Below are 19,408 nucleotides of genomic sequence, written 5' to 3' on the forward strand. Positions count from 1 at the left end.
AGTAAACATAAATAAGCGCTAGCATCTGTTAGTGTTACTGTATGCTGTATGGGGTAAATGTAATTTTTTATCTGCAGTTATATGTGATTTTATACTTCTTAAAGATCTCATTTGAATGTTTCGCTACATTTGGAGAACACGCAGTAGGTAAAATTATCGTCAATGTAACTTGCGCTTAGGCTGAGCTAGAGCTAAGCTGAGCAGCTAGCAGCAGCCCTCCACGCCCACGGCCACGCAGGCGGGAGCGGCGGGAGGGCCCACACAGACGGGCCCCCGACAAATCTTGTTACTCAGCTCAGCTCATCATCTACATATGCAATCATCTACATGCATGTGACTTAGCTTAGCTTAGCATCTTCTATGAGTACATGAAGTATAGTATTGACTCTCATTATCTTGTCATTTTCTTGATGTACATAATAAATAAGAAGGGAACTGATCATTATCACAGTAATAGATCGATCTAAGCTGAATGAGTTAATTTCTAGACATGCTTAAATTTTTAGACATGCTTAATGAGTTAGATAAGAAGATAATAAGTTAAGATAAGAAGATATTTATTCATCTTTCTTTCAAATGTCACATAACATAAAAAAGAAAGATAAAAAGTACAGGTGGACACATACATACAGTATAGTTACGTGAGTTATATTCGAGCGTAACAGATCACATTACAAAGTTGATGCTTGACCTCTTTCTAATTTTCAGGCCTTTCCTGCATTTTTCTTCTATACTTTTAACTCACATTTATTGTAGGCACAGAAATATAGCCCTATATTATCCTGAAAATTGTAAGCTGGGCCGGGAGAGTGAGCATTACTAGTACAACCCTGGTAATGCTGGTGTCTTAATTGGGCTTGTTTGTCCCCTCTAATGGAACCATTCCTACTTTGCTGTGTTTATTTCAGCTGAAGATTACCTATTGCGCGTATTTTCACCATATTATCAATGAAATTTAAACAACACAATTGCTTTTTTAGTTTACAATGTTGCATCATTGCATGTCTTGAATAATTTCTCATTTAATCTGTCAATTTTCTTTTTTTTTTTAATATTTTCGATTCACTTAAGAACCATGAATGTACTTTCCAAATTGTTTGTAATTGTATGTTCCTTCTTCCTCCAATCTCCATTACTTTAGACACTGATAGAAAGGATCTGCTTTAGTCCTGCTTGAATATGTTCAATTTCCCAGCACTCACCAGACTTTTTGAAGGTCACAAGGGGTCAAAGGTCCCTTCGGAGGTCAGTGATGAGTGGGACTTGATCCAGGAAGGTCTAGAAAAGTTTGAGGAGTGTCCAGAATTTGAGATGCCTGCATCCACCGTGAAGAATATTAGTAAGCAAAGACATTCTCAGTTTGATTTGGAAACCAATTAAAGGGCATGTTCCCCGTATTCCAGAGGGCGTTCAAAATACATACGCGCTGGTGGACGGTGCTATAGCTGCCTATTGACACCAACAGAATACGGCTCTTACACAGATGGCATGTTCCGATAACTACACTGGCGGGAACGTGCCCCTTTAATGCCAAGTTGTCAAATTGTTCTTGAAGGTGATCAGAAAATAAACAGTAACAATTTTGAAACTAAAGTGATTCTTGTGTCAGAGTTCTCTTTCTGGCTCTATAGCCTATATATATATATATATATATATATATATATATATGCAAAATTGTGAATTATCTAAAATATCTTGGCTTCAAATTGGTTTTGCAAGGATTTGAGGATTGTCCATAGTTGGAGTCGATATGAACATCTACGGTGCAGAGTATTAGTAAGCAAAGAATTAAAACATTTATAAAGCACAGCTAGGGATTTTATTCAAAAAGGAAAAATGCTCAAATTGTAAAAAAAAATATTTAGTTAGGGATAATTGTAGGCAAACAATTTCTCAATCTACGAAGGACATATTTATTTAACAAATTCACCACTGGAAAAAGTATCATTGAGTGAAATAAATATGGTAGATATGTTTCATCATTTATATTAAAAAATTTACTTACATGCCTGAGTACCTTTCAATATTTGTCTGTCGATTTTTTGTTGTAAACATCGACAGCTCGGCTTCATTGGAAGAAGAGTTCTGAGTGTCATGTCTGTAGCAATCCGGTATGCAAGAGAGGCCTGTGGGCTACGTCTAAACACCATTGTCGAAGGTATGTAGACATTCACATCTTTAAAAATAAGTTAGACGTCTGGCTGCATGGTAAAGATGAAACTATGAAACATAAGTTGTGGGCTTTCTCATTCTTTTTATGCCATTTCAAATGAAAGAATATCATAATAGAAATGTCCCCTGAAAAGGATTGGACCACTCTTCAAATGTGTCTGCAGTCCTATATACCTATTTCTGTGTGCAGAACACCAGTAATTAATTTGCTTCTGCCAAAGTTTAAATTGGATGATGTGGTTAGCTCTAGCAACTGTTAATTGTGCGTAATCTGTATTTCAAGGAATTTATCCTTCCAGGTGCCCACTATCATTTTGAGGAAGAAGAACAAAAAATGCTTGCACATTTCATTTTCAAAGTATTCTTTTTATGAAAAGATTCATTTTACAATATTCATTTGAATCATTTTCTTTTCATGTACCTGTATTTAAAATCATTGTGTCAATTACACCAATGCTTACCATTTTCTAGATTGTTTCCTTTCCTTTAATTTATCAGTAGTGTCTTGGCATTCCCTCTTGAAGCCCAGATCCCTCACTCTCTCTCTCTCTCTCTCTCTCTCTCTCCCCCTCTCTCTGTCTCCTTTCTCTTTATCATCTCTCTTTCTCTTTCTCTTTCTCTCTCCTTTTCTTACTATCTCTGTTCCATATATTCTTCTGCTCACACCATGCCCTCTTTCCTATATTACATCATTGAAAAATATACAGTTTTAATATCACTTCATATATTCCTCTTACATTTTCACTTTGAAAGGATGCATGTTATTCATATACATATCTACTGCAGTCATAAAGCAAATCCATGTTACCTTGTTCATAAAATTACATTACATATTACATCTCAGATGGTATATGTGGTACATATCTGATAATTGGGTCCGTCCAGAAAGTTGGGGCACTCTTTGTGACATACCAGAAGTGAGAAACTATGTCTCCTATTGACTGTAACAATGTTTGCTCAAATTGAGTTTTGCATAAAAAGCATTGCCAACTATCTTCAGAAGTACTCAGCTTCATGGTGAATCAATATTATGAACCCAACGTTTATGTAATGTTATATGAATATGGTGTCCAAGTAACGGTGGTAAAAAGAGAAATGTGTATTCAGCAATGATTTTGAAAAATAGCTACTGAAACAGGAACGATTGTGGCAGGGCACTACTATTCACTGCATAAAAATCTTCAACAGATACATTCATCTCCCATGTGTAGTAGAAGATCTCATACCTACGTTACATGGACACCGTCATATTTTTTGCCCAAACTTTATAGTTACATCATGTTGATATAACCCTACCAAATATGATGTGGCAAAACTGCTGCATTTAAAAAATATGATGATTTAAATGTAAATATGCTGGACTTATCTGTATCTTATATAGAGCTAAGTAAATGCATGGATGATCTTGGTTGTGTGTAGTTCCAATTTATTTACATGTTTTTGTGGTGGGTTACTGTATCTTATCTGAAGGAGCCTTAGGACCTAAGGAAAAAATATCAATATACAAAATACATCAGCAAAAGACGGCTTTTCCCTCTTTCTCTCTTTATCTATCATCTCTTAGAAAAATATGGCAATGTGTAAATGTTGTGATATTTATTGATATTATATTATTGATATTATTTATTTATAGGACCATGCTTGTTATCATCATTCAAATCATCATTCATGGCTGGAGCAGTGGCAGGTGGTGGTGGGTATACACATATAAGTGTGTGTGTGTGTACATCATGCATGCCTAAATTAATATCAATGCTGCTTGTTTTGGTGTTTCTTTGAATATTTTGTTTTCATTTGTTGTTTTATTGATCAAATGTGCACAACAAAGGAGCTATAATAGGGGATAAAAGCAAATTGTTGGTAGATGCAGGGTACATATCCTGAACACTCTACAACATACCAAACATAGATGTATCCTTTGATTTCATATATGGAAACATTCAAATAATTCATTAGAATTTGTATTCAATGTCAAATAAAAGCATGTTAATTCACTATTATAAAGGTAGTACCATAACTTCTTCGAGGCAGAAATGAAAGTTGTTGAATCATTCAAAGTAAAATCTAGTTTAAATTATTTGAAAACGCATTTTGGAAAGCATAATAACATAGTGTGTTGATCAAGGAACTTGTGTCTTTGGTATTACTCTGTCTTCTCAGTGTCTTTCGCAAAAGGACTTTGTCAAGAATTGCCAGTATTACTGTTAAACGTTTCATGCAATCAGGGTTCTGTTCACTGTTTCTTTTACCATTGAATTTCTGTATTTCTTATTTTATTTGTGGTTATTTCTTCTTACTGCAGATGTGGGAATATTTTTTGTGCACAGTGCACCAAGTTCCAGCGACTGCTTTCTCCAAATGCAGCATATGATCCCAATGGCTGGCCTTTCAAGGTGAGAGCTGCGGGGCGTTTCACAAAACTTGTCATCAGTGCTAATGACAGTTTTTGTTATAAGCTACTGAAATCCTTGCTTCTGATTGGTTATCAGCAGATTTGTCACTGATTTGAGTCATTTGTCATTGAAAACAGGCTTTGTGAAACGGGTCCCTGGTTGTTGTTGTTTTGTTTCTATTGTCGTCTTGTTTACTTTCATCGTTATTGTTATCATTATGTTATTTTGTTCATCTAAAAAGAAGAACAGATAAAGTACTCTGAAGGAAGAGGAATATATGTACAGTAAAAATAATGTGAAGAGAACATTAAAGGAAAATGCACCAAAGTGAAGTACTAGAACACTGTTGCCCTAACTCATGTGCATCCACTGCTTTCACTGTAGAGATATATTTACAAATAAAGTATTCAACTAGATTTTTTTTCCCATAAAATGTTATGAATAAGGAACTTTCATTCTCCATATAAGTATACACTAAGGGATAGAGCAACGTCGATCTGGCGCTGCTCAGTTTGCCGGGCTCACGATCAATTGGGCAAAAAGAATTTCCATTTTCGGTTTAACTTAATAAAATTTGGAGTGGACATTAAAAGATTATTATTATTATTATTATTATTATTATTATTATTACACCTGTATATTCACACTGATATCTGTATGATTAGGTGTGTGAGAAATGCTACTACTATGAACCTCAAACCGTGGGATTCAGTCGAACCCAAACGGATTACTTTGAAGGATGGCGAGCAGCAAAGCATCTAGAGAGCAAAGTCCTGACCAGGTATGTATCATACAGGGCACACACTTCAGCTATCGTAAGGGTCCTGGGGGGTGTTTCACAAAGATCCCAAGTCGAAATTAACTCTAAGTTGGACTTACAGAGAAGGTTGAGTTCTGGGAAGGGGTGAAAAACAATTTGTGAGCTTTATCATTGTTATTATGCAAGTGTGGAAGAACATCAGATTAAAAATGTTCCTTAAAAAGCAGGGCTCTTCAAATGCCTTAATATTCTAAATATTGCATGTAACACTAACAGGATAAAAGTCTGGACAGATATTTATGCCACATATACATGTAGTCCCATATACACCTTTCTGTGTAGGCCTACAGTGCTTGTAACTTTACCAAGACTGGGTAAAATTTCTTATCATTTTGATGATTTCAGAACCATGCAGTATACACCAATATATGCTAGAAAGCAGCTAGATGATCAAACTTTTCTGATCGATTCCATACTGTATCTTTGACAATGCAATCACATGGCCAGAACTCAACATTCTCTTTAAATATGATGGAGAGCCATGTAAAATATATTCAAAAACAAAAATTCAAGTATTTTAGACTTTTCATAAATTCCATATCAAGAACATGAAATCTCCTTGATAATAGACAATATGAATGACCTGAATCAACATTTTATGCCTCTTGAAATAACTTTTACAAAATATCTTCAATGATGCTAACGGCTTTCCATAATTGTTAAGTCTAACTTAGAGATAAGTTCAACTTAAGATCTTTGTGAAACACCCCCTGGTACGTACAAACCAGTTTTGACCCTTGTGGGAAAGGTATATGATCTCTTGCTGTCCTATTACTAAGAATAAAGAAAAGTTACAAAAAAAACATGGCCCCAAACCCTAGCTCTGAACCATTCATATTATTTTTTTTAACAGGGGCTGTTGTAAATTAAATTATTGGGAACCCTTTTGGAAATATGCATTGATCCTTCCTACTTTTATTATAAACATACTCTTATTCTTGTCTGCTTTTTGTTTTTTATTCTCCTATATTTTCTGAATATCAGTGTTTTCTGATTTGATGATAACAAACTTGACGAAAGCTGTAAAATTGTTATGAATTAAGTGCTCTCCAAACTATGTTATGCTTTGTTATAATGCTAAGGTGAGTGTAAAAGATGGCAATTTGATGGAAAGATTTGGGTTCAAAATCTAAGAGATAAACTTATGGTCCCTTTGTTTTAATGTGATTTGAAAGCATCTGTCTCTTCCTTCCTCAGACCGCCCATTCTTCGCAATCTGAAGAACCTGGTAGAGGGCTTTGAAGTCCATTACAAGCCTCCGCCCCCAACCCCTTCCACCCGACCTCCTCGAAATACATCCTCTGCCTCAGAGGACCCAACTGCAGCCATCCCGCCCCAAGTCCGGAAGCACCGGGAGCTGCTGGCATCGTCGCTCTTCAAGGGTATGTTTGCGATGCGGCAAGGGGTAAGCGGGATTCAGAACGCTCCAAGATGGATGAAACAGAGTGTGATGGACCTCCCCAAGGCTCCTGGAAGGGTTGCCAAGGGCGTGGCCGAGGTACCAGGGCGGGTCAAGAAGGGTGTGACAGACCTCCAGAAAGCGGAGACATGGAAGAAAAGAGAAGTCCCAGATTGGCAGAAGCCTCCTACTTGGGTGGTTAGTTAGAATTCTGTATATAAATGTTGTTTGGAGATCACATTGCCTACCGGAAAGCTCCTTGCCTACCTACTATATATGTAAAGCGCTTAGAGACTTTTGTATTAAGTGCTATATAAACGGATTATTATTATTAATATTACTATTACCGATGATGAAATGTCATAGTAAGGGGAGCTCTCCAGGAGTTGTTCTAAATATTTGGTCATGTATTTAATGGGAGTATATTTATGTCATGAGGTTTTGATGTCATGACAATTTTGGCAAATAAAAACATATCTTGCTGAAAATTGCAAACCATAAGAAAGCACAGGACACATATCTATTTTTTTTTAATTTTTCAAGTCATATTTGAAGTATGAGAGCACTTCTGAGGCATATTTCATTGTTATATGATTTTTTCTGTCTATTTAAGAATAAAAAGAATGAAAAGGCTCAAAAATATAAAACTACAACTTGAACCTCCTCTGTAAATCTTCTCTCCATTCATCCTTTCCTTCCACTACAAGAGCATGGGAGCTGCATGCCAGTGCTGTGATCGTCCATACCCAGCCCTAGAGCAACAGCACAACTGCCGTGTCTGTGGTAAGCTGGTCTGTAAGGCCCAGTCCACGCTGGACCTGCTCCTCTACAAACCAGACCCAGTGGACCAGGCCCTGGCAGGGTCTCATGCTCGCTGGGCCCTCATCAGAGTTGTAGGGGTGAGTGTTCATGCAAAACTGAGTTGAACTGATAAAAGGTCAACATTTATAGTAGTTTATATTTACAAGCCTCAAAATGTCACCTTTCATGTACAAAATTATGTATTGTGTGTAAATTGAATGAGTGCACAAACCTGGGCCAGGCTCATATTTCAATGTCAGAATGACTTGGTACCCTCTTCTTGTGAAAATTTAGAATATTAGAGTGTTCTTGTTTAAATTTGATGATATTTTGGGCAAATTTACTCATCAGAATATAAGAAATGATATAAGATCAAGCATTAGGGAAGTATTAGAGAAACTTCTCTATCAAGTCAAATCTTATGTGTGTAGATATACATTCAGGGCTTAAAAATGTTCATGAATGTTCCCTATACTGATTGGATATTATGCTATCTCTTCTTCTCTTTATCTCCCCTTTCCCTTTGGACCCTTACCAACTCTCTCTATATTTCTCTTTTTTATCAGTCCTTCGAGCTTGAGCTCTCTTTTACTTTCTCCTACAGCTCGTATTTCGATTGTGATGCTGCTCCTATTCTACTTTCATATTCACATTTATATTCATACCTGAATTTATTCATGATGTGATTCAGAATTGTATTTAAAATGCTTGCTATGTATAAGTCATAGTCTTGTCATGTTTTGTGCAGAAAGCCGGAGGACCGTACCTGCTCATAGACTTTTTCTTATAGAGTCTTGACGCCCTTCTGGCTTTCAGCACACGACACCATGTTCTTGTCTTGTGTTAATACACCAATGGAAAACAAATTTCTGTATTATATATGGACAATAAAATCTTGAATCTTGAATGTATACTCCTCACTCAGAGCCCCGAGGTTGAACCTGACCATCGTCTCTACCTACGAGTATGCCAACCCTGTCAAGACCAGCTCCAAATCATCCAGGTCCAGGAGTACCAGCGATTGACCCAAGGTCAGGGCTTGGTCAATCTCTGCTGGGAACAGATGATGGCCATTTATCAAGATATCATGAGCATACGGTCAAAGATTGACCATCAGCTTCCCGAGGTCAGTTGATTGGTGGAAATTACAGTGTACCAACAAAAATCAACAAAAATATGTTTTGCTCTTGATTTAATAAGGGCCCGGTTCCATGCTGCTGTACTGTATTTGAAATATCTGCTTCAATTATTACTGCTACAAAGAGATTGTAGTTTGAAGATAAAGACCAGTTATGGTCATGCGATTGCATTTTGAAAGAAACGTTGTTGGATCGATCAGAAAAGGTCATCTAGCATATAAGTATTGGTGTGTACTGCAAGGTTCTGGAATCATCAAAATGATAAGAAACTTGGCCCAGTCTTGGTTAATTAAGTTAAAAGCACTGTACACAGAAAGCTATATATGGGACAACATACATGGTGTCGGGGCTAGTACTACCTTGATTTCCTTGTCTTTCTATGCTCATTACTCAGCCAGTATACATTTTCTTCCAAAATTGTTCGGCAGATGTCATTTATTTGTAATCTTGAACATTCAGTGTAAGTTTCGTTTGATTCTGTGAGAATTAATTTTTTTTTTTTTTTACCAGAACTGGAGTTTATCTTTAAATACACTCTTGGTTAACATAAAAACAATTTTTTGAGACTAGTCAACACACACATATGTGCTTGTATGCAATACGGGCCCAATTCAGCCCCCGGGTCCATGCGCTATGTTTTATGTTCTTTATTTTCTTCATACTCTTTACCGGTATCTGTTACCACATATAATACCAGATTATATTTTTAGGTTGATTTTATACATTCTAGCTGTACATAAGTTCTTTATTTCTTTACGCGATTGGTACAATTTAAGTAAAAACTTTACTTAACACTTAGCTCGTGTATATTGAGGGTTTTAATGCAGCTATGCTACACTGCTTAAGCTGATTTTTTTTTTTGCATACAGATATAATGACAAGGACACAGATGTTGTTTTCACGATAATTAATAATTGCTACGTACAATATGCACTTGTCAGTATATTTTCATGAAATTCACAAAAATGAAAGCCTCAAAAAATAAAAAAAACTTATGCATTATTCAGAATATGAGCTTCGAATAAGTTCTTGATAAAGAGTTGATGTAAATGTAAATGCATTATCATTAGTTTTAAAAGCAACTTGTGTGAGTAAACCAGTTGATGTATGCACACATAAAGTGTGCTCACAAAAATAATGAAGAGCATGAGACCCAAATTGAATTAGATTAGATTTTAACCTCCCGGCCATCATAGAATTTCCTCTGTTTCTTCCTTTCTTTTGATTACTCCTCTCTTCTCTCAAACAATCCTCATATTTACAGTTCCAGGAGACTGTGGCTAAGGTGGAGGCCAAAACGAGAGGTCCTGAGGTCACAATTGAACCAGACTCGCACAATAAAGAGCAGCTCACTAAATATCAGGTAACCTTTTCAATGAATAATATGATGTTGGCAAAATTTGCTTGGGGAATAGCAATGATAGATTACATCATACATTGAATTGTATTGAATTTGAATTGTGAACTTAATTTAACCCGAATTAAGATATTTAATTTTACTACTTAGTTTGAATTATAAATTGAATGTGATTTGATTTTGTTAATTATATTTTAATTTGAATTACGAATTGAATGTGATCGGGATTTGAAATGGATTTGATCTGAATTACGAATTGAATTGGTTTAAGTTTTTAATTGTATTTAATCTGAATTGCGAATGAATTTAATCCGAACTTGAACTGAATTTAACTACTTAGTCTGAATTTATGAATCGAATTTTAGTCTGCATGTTGAACTATCGCATTTGTTGTTACCTATGTCCAAGTTAAATGTTCTACTCTGTACCCATATGTATCTTATTGATGTTTATAATCTGTAATCTTGTACTGACATGCAAATGAAACAAATTTCCAATCATTGGACAATAAATTTGAATATGAATATGAATAGGGTTTTTCCCCATGTGAGTAATAAGTCATGGTCAAATTTACAATTTGCATAGCACACAGAAACAACCTTGAGAATACAACCTTAGCAAAACTTTGATTTATACAAAACTGGCTGTGTTATCCTGTTTACTTAATACTATTGTGCAAGATAAATTTTGGTTTGGTTCTATAGAAATGGGAAAAAAGGTTTGTAAAAAAATCATATATTCAATGGGGTAAGATATGCTAGAATGCATGAAGATGGTACATAATAATACAAATGTATAAACTATAGTCTCTCAAGAAAGACTGGTTTATGCATTTTTGTACATTTTAGCATTAATCAACCTGTTAAATGAATGAATTTATCTTTTTCTCTTATTCTCTGTATTTATTTGATATTACACAAAAGGAAGAGAATTACATCTTTTACCTGTCTGTTTATTATAAGATTGCTGGTCACTTTGATAAAATTAAGGATTTGATATAATGAGTATGATTAATTATATGAGCCCTGATTGTGCGTTTTTGATACATGTATATTTATTTGTTTGCCTTAATTGTAGAGTGAGCTTTCCCATCACCTGTCTGTGTTCGTAGCGGTCATATCTCGTCTCAAAGAACTCCACCCTCAAACCCAAGGCCAAGTCATATTACTCAAAAACATTCTCAAGGTACGTTTATTCCTGTGAAGGAAGGGGGAATGGGGAAGACTACATTTGTGAAGGGGACATGGAGGGAAGGGGTCAATGACCCATCTTTGTTCTCTGATGGTTACTCTTATATCTTACCGGAAAGATATTTGCTCTCAACTTCAGGCCAGGTTATCAGGTCTGGGCCCTGTTTCATAAAACTTAATTGTTATCAATAAAAAATGCTAATTATCTATGACAAATTTGCTCTCAGCCAATCAAATGGCATGTTTTCAGTAGCTTATAAGAGATATTGGTACTTGTTATTGATAACAAGTTTTATAAAACAGGGCCCAGGTCATTTGGCCATCGATCATCAAGATATGTGGTTTGTTGTGATGGAAGGTGAGTGTATGACAAGGGGGAAATGTAGGGGAAGGATTGGGAGAGGGAATAGGGGATTGTTGAGGAGGTGGAGGAGTGCAGGGGAGGGGGAGTCCCATTTTAATACCTAAACAGTATAATAATAATATGTTCTTGTATAGGGAATAGAACATTATGATAATAAAAAGAGCGTTGGTAATTATTACACTAGCTTTGGCTTCGACAGCCCTTATCAGTGCTCAGTACAATTCAAGGAATAATCCTACCATGTACCTATTTACCTCGCCTGGGTAGAGTGTGCAAATATAGATTACCATCTTGCCAAAGGATGTTAGTGTTGTGGCAGGGATTCGAACCCTGTACCTTGGTTCATGCACAGTCCGGAGACTTATCCACTGGACCACAACACCTCTATAATCTAATTTTGAATATTCATTTTTTTAAAAACAACATTAACCTGCGTATTTCATGTTGGTTCTTTATCAGCTGATTCATTTTGATTTGTTTTCAAACTGTTTTTATCAGTGTCAACAGAGATACTACATGGACATGGACACACGGTTCAAGCAACTCCAAGCTCAACTCAAACAAATCACACCAAACACTGTTCATCAACAAATCATGGATTTTTTAGAGACAGAGGTAAATGAGTCAGCTTTTCAAATCAGTGTCATTGTTCATTATTATCCTTCCCCCCCCCCCATCAATAATACAATATTCATGTGCTTTATTGATTGCTAATTGTTTTCTTGTATGGCTGTGCTTTACAAAAAGTATAATTTCAATATTATATAGAAATATCTGTCTTGACATTTATGATGTGAGAACATTGACAAATTCAGCAAAAGGTATTCCATGACTTCATAATCATTAAATTATATTTTTGGAAGAAACATTCATTTTTGAAAAATGCACTGTAGTATTATCACATGCACTGTGTGAGTGAGAAAAATCAGAAAACCAATGTCTATATAGGCCTCAATATTTTGAAAATCAATGGAAATTGATGAAATGTATCAATTCAAAATGATAGATGATATTTTATTTGATGTGATAGATCGCTTATCGAAATATGATCATGGATTACTGAACACTGGCCATTGTTAAAAACGTGTCGAAATCAGCACTCAGCCGAACCTATAATCTGTTTCTTTCTAAACTGGAGCAGAGGGAAATTTAACATGATCTAGGAAAAAAATACAGCTGTTGAGCTGTCCATGGCCAGATTTGATTGATGAAAATGTCAAATTAAAACGATATAGACAGTAAAGTGAGGTGTACTGTATCTGTATTTGCCGATTATATGATATTTCAGGCTGAATCTGAATTATTTTGAGGAATATGGTATATCTCAAGTTACGAACTTTCTAATATCATGCAGGCTTTGAATTCTGCATGTGCATCACTGAACCAGCTAGAGGTGGAATGCAGATACCTCTGTGAAACACACCATCTAGACCTCAACATTCCAGTTATCATCAAGGAAACAGCAGAGGTGAGATGCCGGGTCAAAGTTTAGTTTTGCATATCTCATGAAAAAATACTCAAAAAAAAGATAAGATAATTGACACAAAACAGGTAAGAAAAATAACGACTTTTAAATCATGACCATATGATTTTGTCATTTAAATTGTATATATATATATATATATATATTCTTTCAAATTTGACACTCATTTTTTCATTATCTCATGAAAAAATTATTCTGTGTAGCACCCTTTGCAATACCTATGTACACATGTGTACAGTGAACTAGGATAAGCATATGTTAGGTTTAGAATTAGGGTCAGGTTTCAAGTTAGAGTCATGTTTAGGCCCTAGGTTCGGAGTTAAGGTCAGGATTAGGGTCAGGGTTAAGGGTAGGATTGGGATTAGTGTCAGGTTTAGGGCTAAGGATGCTTGTAAGTGTTGTGGTGTATTCTGCAATTGTTCCTTGAAAACCAAAGAACACTTCTTGTTCTTTTATAAATGTAATGCTTCCTGGGAGAAATTTAAAGTATTTAAACATATTTGTGGCTTACACCCAGTGAGTAAGATCGATTGATCGACCAGTGATGGCCTGGTGGTAGAGTCGCTGCCAAGCAAGCAGTAGATGCAGGTCCAAGTCCCGCTGGTTCCAAGATTTTTTCTGACTTGTTTTTTTAATACAGATCGATCAATCGATCTTATTTACTGGGTGTAAGCCACAAATGTGTTAAAATAACTTGTTGTTGTGTTTTAGATGGTGGAGATTGAGATGAAAGAGAAGATGGAAGGGACAGGTGAAGACTGGTCTGAACAGAAGGAAGAACTAGATGAGTTTGTTCACATACAGCTGGAGGTACGTTCAAAACTTGTTTTAAAAAATCTGCTGCAGCAAAATGAATACCATACTGCTTGTGAATGGCAAGTAACCATGGAAACAAAGTTCCTATATGCAACAACGGCTCTGCAAATGCTCAGTTATCTGTGTTATAACATGCAGAAATGTGAATGATTATGTCATGTTATATTTGCCATGGCAGTGTTAAAAAAAAAGTTTTACCATGTCACGTTCAGGCCTTAAATTAATCGACGGCCATCGACGGCCAGGCCGTCGATGCCCCTATGACTGGCCGCAGTGCCCTCCCCAAAAAGATAAATTCACGGCCAAAAAGGCCGTGCCCTTTTTTTCAAACTGGCCGACGTGCCTTTTTTTCCAACTGGACGTGCCCTTTTTTTTAAATTTGCGCACATAAAACCACCAATTGCGCCCATAATCATCTAAAACTAGACGGCAAGGCGCAAGTGTTTTCCGTGAAAATGCGCCCATAAATTATTAGAACAGTAAAAATACACGAATCACGAACAGTCTGCCGCCCACGAGCTCTCTTCTAGCTTCGTATTTAGTGCTTTAATAAGGCGCAAATGCCGTGAAAATGCGCCCTTTGTTATTATATAGGCAATGCGCTAGCGCACGTACGTACGTTCATGCGATCGCATGATATGCATATTATTATGGAGCATGCTTTTGACGCACGCACATGCATTTGACGTACGTACAAATCGAATGCCAGGTCCCCCAGGATCAAGAAAACAAATCGTCAAATGGAGAAATAAACAAGCATTCAAATAGTCATTAGAGATCTGTCGAGGTTTGTTTGTAGGTCTAGTTTATTATTTTATCTCAAATAGAATTTAGAATTATCTTATTAATAAGTTAAGAACACCTACGATGTTCTCGATCGTAGTTACTCTCATTTTGCCACCAGCCGACCTCGCTTCAAAAAGCTACCCCGCCAGCTTCCCAAGACGAACGTTTCGAGTCCCGGTAAAATTACGCGCTGCGAATCTCCGAGGGTGCATCGGTTTCGCTGGCAAACTTCCAGCCCGACAGCATCCCACCAAAAGTGGCGAGAGTGTGTCTGCGAGGAACGATTTTGGTTTCGTGAATGCACGTTACGCAACTGAGCTGAGCGTGTCACTTCCAGCTGTCGAATGTCTATAAGGACATTTTTACATCTTATTTCATTAGTTAGGCCTATCTAGACCTTTCTATACAACAGTTAAAAAGATAATTTCTTCAAATTTGCTCCTACTACCGAGAGAGTGGCGGAAGGTTTGTGTGTGAGGTGCGATTTTGATTTGGGATACCCGGCCCGGTAAACTTGCCAAGTCCTTCTGACTTTCGATGTTTGTGAAATTGACAATTTATTTATTCATTTGCTCATCACTATTTTTAGTTACTTTAAAATACTGTTTAATGTGCAAGTTTGATGTTCTTAATCAATCTTTCCTGTTCATATTGTTCAGATTAAAAAGTTATTAAATTGATCGTTCGATCTATTGATTATGAAATTAACATTTAGGGATGTTACAAAAAAATTAAATCTCAGAATTCAAGCTCTTGCTTTATGCCATTAGACAGAGCTTGATAAGACCTTTTATTTGATGCCTCATTCATCGTAATAGCCCCAGTAATAAGAGAGTTATGCCAATTTTAAACGCACAGAAATCATGTATTTAATTGCTTTGTTTTCCTTTGTTTTTAAACCAACAGTTGTGATCTCAAATGTGACCGAAAGATTCTATTTCATTACATAAAATCGCCCCAAAATGTATGTAAATACACGAAAATCGCTAATCGGGCCATCATTTTTGAGTGACATTTTCACATTCCTCATCCAAAAAAACATATTTCTCATCGATAGATTTTGCTGAAATTTCACCAAAAGCAAATTCACATGTTAACCAATCATCCTAGATACTTTTTTTCAAATCCTGTACATGGGATCAGGGTACAGAATGGCACTAAACACGGCTCTTGTGAAACGGTGCAGCAAAACAAACTGCCGAAAACATAAATCATAAAAAGTTTAGTATGAAATGAAAGATAACAATGTCATTCTTCTCATCCAATAGAAATCAGGAAACAAAAATCTAATCACCCATTAAAAGATCACATTTACGTAGGCTATCCAAATTGGTCTCCAATAGTGCATAACAGCCCCATGGCAGAAACCTTCATGGCGAAAGCACACACATTGTAACATACCTATAACATTTGTAGACTCTCTTTGAACTTATGATTAGATAAGGGGCCTATCTGTTTTTGGAAAATTGCCCCTCGCTCTGGTAAATTCCCGTGGCAAAGGGCAACTTAAAAAAAAAATTGCCCCTTGCTCCTGGCTGCTAAATCTAAGGCTTGCGGGCCGCCACCTTGTTTGTATGTACCGTAGACCTCTATACATTCTGTGAAGAAGCTGGTGCTAAAAGTCATGGGAAATTGATCCCGCACAAGTTTCATAAAATACACATGACATCTAACAAAAATAGAATCAATTTTTTTGTAAAATATTTTGGCCTCGATGCCCTTTTTGTAAAAATATTTTGGCCTTGGTGCCCTTAAAAATATGAGGTACTCAAGGCCAAACTGGCCTTGCCCTAAAAATGACGAAATTTAAGGCCTGCACGTTTAAATGTGGCCTTGTTTTGATCTATGACTAACCCTAACCTTATTATCTAATACTTACAGACACATGATCTTCTTGCTTTAAACATTATATAACATTTACAAAGTATCTAGGCATTTGATAGGCCAATTACACATCACCTGACCTCTAATGTTGGTATCATTCGCCTTTTGCTTCTCCCACAGTACAGTTTTTTGTGTAACCAAAAATGGATAATGCAAGTTCGATCACAGGATATTGCATGTTTGATCAAGTTTATCCCGTTCACTTATAATTAAAATCATCAGTGGACATTCAACTATATCATCACTTTGGAGTTGTTGTGGTGTAGCTAGTGGTTCATTCATGTGACTCTCAATCCAAGGGCTGAGGGTTCAAGTCGCAGCCCGGCACTAACATCCTTTGACAAGTCATTATTCTACATTTGCCACCCTCCACCCCGTGTAAGTGGATACCTGGCAATTACTGGGGTCATAATAGAGGTCATAACAGCATTGATGCTGACGAGGCTTCACCTGGCAAATAAGATTTTTATTATTTTGTTATAGCCTCAAAGGTGTTAATTCATGTATTTTAACACAGTTAATGCCCTTGTATCTCCAAACAGATATTATAATACGTTTCCAATGTGTTACTTTTCACCATCACAGGGTATACCAGAGGCCAACATCCTGCCCCAGCGAATGATCCAGCCATCCGCACAACTTCTCCGTCGCCTTGGCTCCTTCTACCTCCAGTGGCTGGTCAGTAGGAAGGCCTTTGAGGTCATCGGCAGGATCCGCCTCCAGCTGATGATTAGGAATGCTGCCAAGGCCAGTCTCCTAGCAACCAACGAGTCACTGGATCGACTGACACAGAGTGCACAGGAGGTAAGGAATGGGGAGGGAAAGAAAGAGAGGGGGAATAGGATGAGGAGAGTAAAGGAGAGGAGAGTGAGGATGAGGTGAGGAAGGATGAGGAGAGTGAGGATGAGGAGAGGAAGGGAGAGAGAGGGTGGGATAGGATGAGGAGAGTGCAATAGAGGAAGGAGAAAATGGAGAGGGAGAAGAGAGAGGAAGGAGAGTGGGAGCCTGGAAAGAAGAGGATGAATAGAGGAAGGAGAGAGAGGATGATGAGAGAGAAGGAGAGAGAGGGCTAGACTAATAGAATTGTGAGAGAAGAAGAGGAACAAGAGAGAAGGATGAGAGGGAGGGTGAGAGGATGAGGTAAGGAGAGGAAGGGGAAAGAGGGATGAGAAAACATGAATAGCGAGGGATAGGATGATGAGAGGGAATGAGATGTAAGTGTCAATGAGGAAATGCTGCCACGGACAGTCTCTGGGCGACCAGCGAGTCCTGTATTAGAGGTATTAAAGGGATGGGAAAAGAGAGAGGGAGGGATATTAAGGATAGAAGGAAAGAGAGGAAGGGCATAGGGAGGGTAGGATGATAAAAGGGGAGGGAGAGAGAGATAGGGAGGGAATGAGACAAAGGAGGGAGATGAAGGAGATGAAGGAGATGAAGGAGAGAAGGAAGAAGATGAAAAGTGGATAGGAGATGATAATAATAATAATATAATGCACCTATATTGCGCCATCTATCTAGTAAAACTATTCTGAGGTGCATTATGGTTTCTGGCAAGAGTTGAAGAACCTTGGGAGAGGATGTAATGGGTATAGAGAAAGATAAATAGCAACGGAGATGAAGAAAAGAGTGGAATAGGAGAGGTGACACCTACATGTGATTCCATACTTTAAAGAAAAGTGTTTTCTTATGCTATCCATATATATGATATACTTTGTCTTTATTGAACGACTCTGTTTTCCTCTTGACTTCTTTTCTTTCTTCCAGGTGTCTCTAAAGGAGGAATCAATAGAGGAAGATTAATTGAGGAGAACTTGCCAGAAACCACTAGGATATCTTCATAGAGGTTTTCTTTGATATGATATGGCGACAACTGTTTTATTAAATAGTAGACTGTAGTGCTTTTGATGTGCCAGGATCATCATTATATTTTAAATGCTGCTTATTTTTTATAAAAAATGCTACTTTAGCTGTGTATGATGGATATGTAATATACAGGTGCTATTATTCTTGCTTTTATATTTTGAAATTATGTATATCTTTAGAATGATATTTTTGGGTGAGTGGTACTTTAAAGCTTGATTCTGTTTTCTTTGCACTGTAGGTAAATGAGCCGTAAGGAGCCTGTCAATTGAATTGTAGACTCTTCAGAATGGGAATTGTTGTTTTCTTTACTAGGCTGATACCAAAATTATGTAACCCTCTTTTTTATTTGTTTTAAATATGTAGATTTCTTTTGTCTTGCCGAAGACCAATTATTCATATTACAGTCAAATCTGTCTATAGCGACCACCCAAGGGAAACACAAAAAGTGGCCTTTGTAGACAGGTGGTCTTTGTAGAGAGGTTCCTTTAGTACATGCTTCAATGAGAAACCATTTTCAAAGGAAACAACAAATATGGCCTTTGTAGACAGGTGGTCACTAAAGCAGGTTTGACTGTATTTATACAAAGCTGTGTAAATAACCATTCCCCATTATCTGACATGTGTTTTTTTGTGTATGAAGAATATTCCTGCACATTTAAAAACCAGTTATTACTACTGCATTTTTTTACAAGGTTGGTACACAAATCATTTTAAATGAATTTTTCATTGAATTTGTAGATAACTTTTGACTCGATAAAGACCTATCATTTTTTATAATAACAAGGCTATACTAGTACATACAGTGTAGTGCATAATTCTTTGTATTTTTTTGTTTTTGTATATTCTTTTGTACTTCATTATATATATTGTATTATTCTGAAAACTGATACCTCCGGTCTGTGTTGCTGGTCACTTCTCATATAAAGACCACCCAAGAGAGA

At 36.7% G+C, this 19,408-nt stretch overlaps 1 protein-coding gene across 4 annotated transcripts; it reads left to right on the forward strand.

Annotated features, from left to right (window-relative positions):
* LOC100891924 lies at positions 1-19,408 on the forward strand. 4 transcript variants are annotated; one of them, XM_030982386.1, is made up of 15 exons: positions 1-53; positions 1,142-1,339; positions 2,062-2,158; positions 4,475-4,565; positions 5,231-5,346; positions 6,583-6,982; positions 7,492-7,683; positions 8,511-8,711; positions 9,989-10,087; positions 11,159-11,266; positions 12,134-12,250; positions 12,990-13,103; positions 13,830-13,928; positions 17,190-17,408; positions 18,369-19,405. In XM_030982386.1, the coding sequence occupies exons 2-15, from the start codon at positions 1,180-1,182 to the stop codon at positions 18,402-18,404; spliced, it is 2,049 nt and encodes a 682-aa protein (XP_030838246.1). In that variant the 5' UTR covers positions 1-53; positions 1,142-1,179; the 3' UTR covers positions 18,405-19,405. The 4 variants fall into 4 exon arrangements, with proteins under 4 accessions (XP_030838246.1, XP_030838248.1, XP_030838245.1 ...); XM_030982388.1 differs by having other exon boundaries at positions 7-147; positions 6,583-6,790; positions 18,369-19,406; XM_030982385.1 differs by having other exon boundaries at positions 7-147.

This window comes from Strongylocentrotus purpuratus, unplaced genomic scaffold (assembly GCF_000002235.5).
Source record: "Strongylocentrotus purpuratus isolate Spur 01 unplaced genomic scaffold, Spur_5.0 spur5_scaffold_12, whole genome shotgun sequence".
Taxonomy (NCBI): Eukaryota; Metazoa; Echinodermata; class Echinoidea; order Camarodonta; family Strongylocentrotidae; genus Strongylocentrotus; species Strongylocentrotus purpuratus.